Source organism: Electrophorus electricus, chromosome 1 (genome assembly GCF_013358815.1).
Source record: "Electrophorus electricus isolate fEleEle1 chromosome 1, fEleEle1.pri, whole genome shotgun sequence".
Taxonomy (NCBI): domain Eukaryota; kingdom Metazoa; phylum Chordata; class Actinopteri; order Gymnotiformes; family Gymnotidae; genus Electrophorus; species Electrophorus electricus.
The window spans coordinates 14,176,280-14,185,327 of record NC_049535.1 but is presented as its reverse complement, the minus strand read 5'-3'; the positions used below and the strand labels follow the sequence as shown (position 1 = coordinate 14,185,327).

The 9,048-nt window shown below is 41.8% G+C and overlaps 1 protein-coding gene across 1 annotated transcript; it reads left to right on the top strand.

Annotated features, from left to right (window-relative positions):
* The first annotated feature begins 2,438 nt into the window (after positions 1-2,438).
* LOC113579533 (endoplasmic reticulum resident protein 27) lies at positions 2,439-6,667 on the top strand. The gene is made up of 7 exons (XM_027013555.2): positions 2,439-2,544; positions 2,956-3,041; positions 4,125-4,262; positions 4,433-4,549; positions 5,450-5,575; positions 6,085-6,282; positions 6,564-6,667. The coding sequence occupies exons 1-7, from the start codon at positions 2,490-2,492 to the stop codon at positions 6,606-6,608; spliced, it is 765 nt and encodes a 254-aa protein (XP_026869356.1). The 5' UTR covers positions 2,439-2,489; the 3' UTR covers positions 6,609-6,667.
* Positions 6,668-9,048: the final 2,381 nt, after the last annotated feature.

Here is a 9,048-nt window from a genome sequence, read left to right as displayed (position 1 = left end):
TGTGTGAAGCCTCATGCTGATGCAACCTGCAGTCATCTTATTTGTTGCACATGCACTGTGCTACTGGGAACCTACAACTGGAACAAACTAGAACGCATTCTTCTCCCAGCACATGCACCTAGACACACCCGCTCACACACACCACCCCTGCAATGGTCAGGCCCACCTCACAGCTCCAAATCACAAGAACATGGCTAATATTTTGACATGTGCTTGACAGCTCAACCCTTGCTACCTGGGTGGAGGCACCCCATTGTTCCACTCAGCTCCACTAGAGGGAGCCCTATGAAGATATATTACACTGCCATGCCAAAAAAAAAAAGACACTCTAATATTTCGTTGGACCGCCTTTAGCTTTGATTACGGCATGCATTCACTGCGGCATTGTTTCCACAAACTTTTGCAATGTCACAACATTTATTTCTGTCCAGAGTTGCATTCATTCCCCCCCCCCCCCAAGATCTTGTATTGATGATAGGAGATTTGGACCACTGCGCAAAGTCTTCTCCAGCACATCCCAAAGATCCTCAATGGGGTTCAGGTCTGGACTCTGTGGTGGCCAATCCATGTGTGAAAATGATGTCTCATGCTCTCTGAACTGCTCTTTCACAGTGTGAGCCAGATGAATCCTGGCATTGTCATCTTGGAATATGCCCGTGCCATCAGGGAAGAAAAAATCCATTGATGGAATAACCTGGTTGTTCAGTATATTCAGGTAGTCAGCTGACCTTATTATTTGGGCACATAATGTTTCTGAACCTAGACCTGACCAACTGCAGCAACCCCAGATCATAGCACTACCCCCACAGGCTTGTACAGTAGGCACTAGGCATGATGGGTGCATCACTTCAGCCGCCTCTCTTCTTACACTGATGTGCCCATCACTCTGGATGAGGGTAAATCTGGACTCATCAGACCACATGACCTTTTTCTATTACTCCACAATCTTTATACACCCTAGCAAATTGAAGTCGTTTTGCCAGTTAGCTTTACTGACAAGTGGTTTTCTTAAGGCTACACAGTTGTTTAGTCCCAATCCCTTGAGTTCCTTTTGCATTGTGCATGTGGAAATGCTCTTACTTTCCCTATTAAACATATCCCTGATGTCTACTGTTGTTATTCTACGATGTGATTTCACCACACATTTAAGTAATTGCCGATTAAGATCATTCAAGATTTTTTTCCAACCACATTCCTTCCTCGAAGATGTTGTTTCCCCACTTTTTTTGTTTTCACTTTTTAAGAATGCGTTGGACAGTTCTTAACCCGATTTTAGTAGTTTCAGTAATCTCCTTAGATGTTTTCTCTGCTTGATGCATGCCAATAATTTGACCCTTCTGAAACAGATTAACATCTTTTCCACGACTACAGGATGTGTCTTTCGACATGGTTGTTTAACAAATGAGAAGCAACTCATTGCATCAGTTAGGGTTAAATAACTTGTTGCCAGCTGAAACATAATCACCCATGCAGTAATTATCCAATAGGAGGCTCTTACCTATTTGCTTAGTTAAATCCAGGTGGTAATCTTTTTTTTTTGGCCAGGCAGTGTATGTGATTCATGTGATGTAGTAAATGCTTGCAGGATATACCATTATCTTGAGAATTTATCCTGCAAGAAATGGAGATTTGGTTTGGCTGTGTGTCACCTATGAAATGAGATGTAATTTCTAAATATGCCTAAAGTGTTCCAGATGTGGATTACCATATAGTATTATAAAGAAACACAGTTAGAAGAATCCCAGCAAACTGGCTGGGTGGAGTGACAGGACATGGCAGCAAAGGTATGGCGAATCCACATGACTGGCAATTATGCTTGTTTACTAAAGATACACCACTGGGACAAGAAGCTGTTCAGGCACCATCTGATTCTGGTTTGGCTGGATCATATGAAATTTTATACATTTTTTTCCCTTAATTTTTGGAGAATGTAGTGTCCTGGCAGCAACTGGGTTGCTGGCTTAATAACTTGCTGATAGTGTGTCTTCGGAACAAGTACTTGAAGATATTAACCACATAAATTCAGATCTGGACAATGAGTAGACACTTTCAACTAGCTCTATGTGGTGCTTCACTTTGTGAGGTTTTTTGTCCTATTTGTGCTTTCTTCATGATGTGGGAGAGTGTGAAGCATTCATTCACACTGAGCAGTGGTACTGGGAGGTGTTTACGGAAGTCATTGTCAGTGATACACTTTTATTAGCGTTATATTCTATAGATTTCAGTGCCAGTTGAGAAGTGACCCATTGGCTTTCTCTATCATTTACAAGCATAATGATTCTGTTCATCACAGTTCCTGTCGACAAAGTCTCACTGGTGCTATGACACGTAATCCAAAACCAGCATATCAAAGACACCTGCTTAGTTCTCACATATCCACCAATCACCACTCCAAATATGTCACATGATTTGAATGAGTGGGGCATAAAATAGTGGGAAAAGAGTTTATATTCTTTCCTTATTTTGTCTTCTCTCGTCGCTCAGCCAAAATGTTGTTCATTTTTGTTTTTTCCTTACTCACATGCAGCCTAGCAGCAGATAAAGGTAAGGTTGTGTTTCAAATAAATCCATCTCAGCCTCTCCCTTTCAGGTTTTCTGTGGGTGATTCTAGAATAAATGGGGTGGCTACAGAATTAGAATGTTAGCTACTATTAAGGATGATTGGAAACAGAATGAATGATGTGGCATGCAAATCACATGGTCCGCTGTCCACGCCACATGTCTGTGCTCTCTTGTTTAATTCCAATAGTTTTGTGCGGCTTTCCTAAGTATGTGTTTTGTAAAGAAGAATGATGGCGTAGATGTAATAATCTACAGATACATTTCTGTATCATATTTAATTTTGGCTGGGTAAGACAGATATGTGTGAATCGTGTTGCATGTTAACTGCAAATAAAGCCAAGCAGTAGCCATCAATGACAGATCAGATGTACTGACCTTCTGCAACCCCTGCAGAGAGTTCCATCCCCAAACTGACGGACGTATCTGCAGCTGAAACCTTCATTGACTCAGCGGAGGTGGTCATCGTTGGGTTTTTTGAGGTCAGAAGTGTGTACGTGTGTGACTGTGCTTGTCTGGGAGATGTGGGATGTGGAACTGTGGGGGTAAAACCGGAACAGACCAAAAAAGGGATCTTGTACCATGGCAAAAACACAGCCGGCAAAGAGGGAAAAAGCCTGTGTGTGAGAGAGCTTCCCCTCCAGTGTGCCCTGTGAGCCCACATGATCCTGGCCCAGAACACTCCTGGCGTCGTGGCAACACAGAGCAGCCGTCCCAGAATGCCAACCCCTTGGCGCAACTCATCGTGTGGAGGAGGAAGCGGATCAGGAAACAAGGGCGCATCTAAGGCATTGTGGGATTGGCAGTCTGTAGTCTCTGTAAACCAAAGCAGGCGCAACCTAACATAAACCCAAACAGTCTGGAAGCAGGGACACAGACCTTGGAGCATAGATGTGCCATTTGAAATTTAATTTCCATTTAATTCTTCCGTTGAAAACATAACACAAAACGATGAAAGGTTCCGTTTTCCTGATCTCTCAGAAAATGGTTTGTTTCATTGTCTCATTTCAGCCTTACCCAGAGTCTTACTGTAAAAGAATTGAAAGAATTTCTGAAGTGGTTGATGGCAATAATATGAGATATAATAGAATATAATAGAAAGTGTTCAGATGATGTGTCACTGATGAGAGAAAAACCAGAAAAATGCAAAAATCCGAGAATCTCTGCATTATGTGTGTGATGACGAAGTATCCAGGCCAACAGCTTTTCCCTGCCTCTGTGTGTATTGTATGGTGTGTTGCACAGATGGAGACTATGGCTATAGCTTGACCCTGTGTGTGTGTGTGCACGAACATGCGTGTGTCACACAGATGGAGACCATGGCTATATCTTGACCTTGTCTGTATACGTATGTGTGTGTGTTGCACAGATGGAGACTATGGCTATAGCTTGACCCTGTGTGTGTGCGGCGAATGTGTTGCACAGATGGAGGGAATGGCTGTAGCCTGTCCCTGTCTGTCTCTCTCTCTATGTGTGTGTGTGTGTGTGTACTGTGTGTTTCACTTGGACTATAGTCATATCCTCCGTCTCGCTGTGTTTTATCTCTGGATGGATGTGCTTGCCAGGCTGAAGGAGGACATGGCTACCAAGAGTTCCTCGCCGCTGCTGAAGAGGTGAAGACCCTTCCAGCAGCCTTGTGCAAGGTGAAGGAGGTGTGGGCAAAATATAGCATCGACTCAGACTCCATCGCCATCTTCAGGAAGGTACACTTGGCCGTTCTTCACATTTTCCTCATGTTTGTGTTATTCAGTCAACAAGCGTCAGCCTGATACGACATCTTATTGCTTAGCGTCTTACGGACTATAAATTGAACCAACATGCAGAAAAGAATCTCCTCAGTCACTAGTCCGTGTGTGTGTGTCTGTGTCCACAGGCAGATCTGCATCAGGAAAACCTGCAGCTATCGAAGATGAAAAAACTTGATACTGACGGAGTTGTCCGATTCTTGACCATCAACAACATCCGCTTCATTACAGAATACAATCCAGTGGTACTGCAACACACACACACACACACACACACACACACACACACACACACACACACACACACACACACACACACACACACACTTCTTGCTTTAATTGTTTTATTCAGGTTTTATAACTACTTTACAATCAAGGTTATTACAGCCATCTCTCTTCTAATCTCTTCTTTTCTCTCTTCCACTGTTTAGTGCAAAACTCATTGCATCAGTCAGAGCTTACTTAAATTTTCATAAATCTCTGATTCTGACACACAGGTCAGAGGTGTAAACACTGTAGCCCTGCAGCATTACATAGTTTGATGTTTCCCTTATGTTATCTGTGGAATGGCACCTGCAATTCTTAGTTAACATTATGCATTGCTTTCTGCGTGTTTAGTTAAAATGGTCTTTAGTTAGATTCAAGTTCAACTGTAGATATGTTATTATACGAAATGGATCTGTACATTCTGTAGATTGTGTACATATATACACAACCATATACATTGTACATTGTGTATATAATCATAATATACATATATTGTACATACATTGTTAATATATTTTGTACATACATAGAATATATATATTTCTCTTTGCATATATATATTTCACATATATAGAATATCTATATTTCTCTATGCACCCCTGTTTTCTTTTCCTCAGTTTGGACAGAGCACTCTCCACCATTTCACTGCGAGTTATACTGTGTATGACTATGTATGCGACGAATAAACCAAACTTGAAACTTGAAACTTGAAGTTCAAGTTCAAGAGGTTTTATTCAGCTATATACAAGTACACAACAAAAACGAGACAATGTTCCTCCAGGACCATGGTGCAACATAAAAACAACAGTGCAACAGACAACATCTTTAGATCTTGTGATATTTGTGATATTTAAGCCCTACCTTCCTCTTTCTTTCAGTCTGCTGTGGGTCTGTTTCAGTCCAAAGTGAAGGTGCACCTAGTGCTCATGGCCAATAGGGGGAGCTCCAACTACAAAAAGCTGAAGGGGAGGCTGGAGGCTTTGGCTCCGCAGTACACTGGCAAGGTAAAGTAATAACGTGTTTGGTCCCCATAAGCTGATTTTAGATCAGCTTTGCACCAGTACATTTAGATTAAAATTTTTTTTAGCATTTGGCAGCCACTCTTATCCAGAGCATACATCAGACACTCTAGAGAGCACACTGAGCACACTGTCTGTCCGACACGCAATATAAACTGATTTTGTCTTGCTGCAAATATCCATCTGTCTTGCTTTTACATGAACACACAGACAAACAGAGACCATACAAACAAGCTCTAGATAAGAGCACCATACACTCACTTATCAGTAAATTGTATGTGTAATTCTTGGAAATTTAACCCATGACCTTGATGTTGTTAGCATCTTGATCTACCTGCTTTACCGGGTGAGCTACATGAGTCATTCTGTATTCATCTTTATTCTATTTTGTTGTTATTCTAGTAAGTGTTTGGTGGTTACAAGAGGGAAATAGTTTAACTATGCTGTGCAGTCGATGTCTACCTGTTTGTCAAAGGTGCACGTTTTGTATGTAGTTGCTGTTCGTGCTGGTAAATGGGAAGGACAAGGCGAATGCACGTGCGTTGGACTACTTCCAACTGAAGTCAAGCGATCTGCCGCGCGTCGGCCTGTACGATGCCAAGTTGGACAAATCGTGGCTCATGCCACCGGGTGAGATTTCTACTGAGCGTTTGCAGACCTTCTGTGACTCCTTCCTCAGGGGAGAACTACAGGTAGGGTTGCTATGGTGATTGGCATTGATTATTATCTGAGCAATCAAATACCAGCATGTGCTGGAGAACGTGTATTTTTTATTGGCTGGACTTTCTGACTCAGTCTATTACTCAGAATAATTATAGATGTTGTGTCTATTTGTGAAGTTGAGATTTTAGAGATTTTTGTAGAGATTGTCATTTTTCTTCTCAGATCATATCCTCAAAGTCATGGGTTACAGGCCTACATAATATCATGGGGTAACCTCTGTAATCAATCAATGATTTGCTTTCCCCCATAGAATGAAAATGTGGCTGGAGAACACGAAACAAGGACTGAGCTCTGAACATGGATGAAAACACTTTCATTAAAGTCTTTATTGACACGTCAGCCTTCTGGCTAACATTTTTTGATTAATGGTGTGTATTGTTTGTATTGTCTCTGTGTGTCTGTGTTCATGTAAAAGCAAGACAGGTGGAGATTTGCAGCAAGACGAAATCAGTTTATATCATGTGTTGGACAGACAGTGTCCTCAGAACTGAATCTCTAGACTGTCTGATGTATGCTGTTGTTGAGGTTGTGTGCCAGCCTACAGTGATGGTGGAAGCTGGCGAACCGTGTAACCCGTCCCACACAGCAGACACATAGACACACAGCCAGGACTGCAAACAAAGTGATCAAGTTAGACAAAACTTCTTTTTAAGTGCCAAATGTAGTGGGGATTGTTTTCATTTTTCTGGATTTTTGAGGGCCAGACTGAAGTATGATAATATGTGGGCTAACCACATATAGCCTAACAGAAACAATAGCTACTTCGGGGAAAACCAATCCATGACTTTCTGTGGAACATCTAAATCCCATCTTTCATAATGATCTGCAAACAGGAAGTCCCACCCAAAATCCAGACCTTTGTCTCTCAAATAAAACCGCAAAACCACAAAACTGACCCCAGATGCATATAACCTATTTGTTCCAGCCAAATGCCAGCAGAGGCAAAGTTCATGTTTTTAGCTATTCAAACCACCGTTTGCAGGCGGATGTGTCTATGGCAATGTACTGTAATCAGTGTCAAGACAAACACTGAAGCCACAACTTGCTGTACTGTAGTTAAAGGATGATGACCAAGTTGTATGCTATTTGTGAGAAGGAGATGGAGAGGGAGACATAAGGGAAGAGAGAGACAGGGAGAAAGAGGGAGAGGTGAAAAATGTAAAAAAAAAAATCAGCCAATTCTTTGAGTGCAAATAATTTTTTTTAGCACATTCCTAGAAGAGAAAAGGTTGAGGTCTGTTTGTTGCCTGGGCCCTGTCTATAGAGCATCTGTGTTTGGAAAGACTTGGACCAAAACCATGGGAACTTCAGAGGAGAGACACACGGAAAGCAACCATTGTAAAAACATTATGGTCTAAAAACAGATAAACTCCCACTGTAATTATCCAGTCTGATCCCGTACAGGCGGCCAGTGCACGGCCTCCAGAGTCTGCATTTCTTTAGCACTGTATCGTGGGTACCCACTGTGGTCGGACTGGACTGGTTAATGGTAGATGCCAGGGGTGCACCCATATTTGGCTGCTCCTCTCCATGAACTCTCTCCCTCCAATCCCTGTCTCTCTCTCTGTCTCTCTCTCTCTCTATCTCTCTTCTTCTTTCACCCACAGTGTGTGTGTGCATGTATCTAATTGCCCTTGTTAGTCTGTAGCACCTGTGGCATAAACCCCTAAGGCGAAGGTGTGTTTTCATATGCCCCAAGGAGAGTTTTTACACTTGGGCTCTTCTGTGGCTCTGTGGACGTGCCCAAAACCAGTAATTTCACACTTGTGGGCTTTTCTAAAATTGTTCATTTGACCAGTCCTCTACCACAGATAGGACATAAAGCTGGCAAAGTCAGAACCTATAGGCTTATGATTATATAATGGAGGATCATATAATGGAGGCCCAGGATACTGGTTTAGTCCTTTTCCCTGATTTAATTTGCGAAGCCTGTACCCTCACACAAGGTCCCTCCTCTGCCTCTGAAACAATGAAACAGGTTCAGTCTACTCCACCAGACAGCCATCTGTTCTAGCCTCAGTGTTGTTGAAAACAGACCTGTTGTCCTCATGTGAAGACGCCACTTTCTTTACAACCTGCTTCCTGCTTAAAGACGTTTAATTTCCAAGGTTACAAATGGCACAAAGAAGTTGTGCACATCTCATCATGGGCGCCTCAGGAGGCTGACACACTTGGTTTAACACTTCTTGCAGAAGCAATATCAACCTCAACAACAGAAACAATAACATGTTCCAGTTCTTGAGGTGGCGAACACTTGTTTAAAGAGAAATGGATGAGAGGGGCTGGGTGGTTCAAAGGAGACACCCTTATAGGATCAAGCCCACAGAGTGGAAATGGTTGTGGCCTAAACTGAACTGTTTCTTTAGAGTCTAAGCCAGTTTTATGAAAACGTTAGCCAGAATGCATCTCAGTTTCTACATCCATCACCTCAGCATATTTCATGTTTATATTTTTTAAGAAAGCTACCATATTTGTGGGTAAAATGGAATTTTCTAGTGAGACCTATTTGATATCAAGGCCTTATTTGGTACTTAGCTAATCTAATAAAATCATTTGAAAAAATCTGTTTAAAAATATACTGTTTTACTCTGAAGCCATAAGAACTGGGTGCACCTTCACTTTGGACTGAAAAAGACCCACAGAACACAAGAAAGAGGAGAGTGGGGTTTATAATATGACAAACTCGAACAAAATACAATTTTTACAAAAAATATATAAAACAATGTATAATGTTA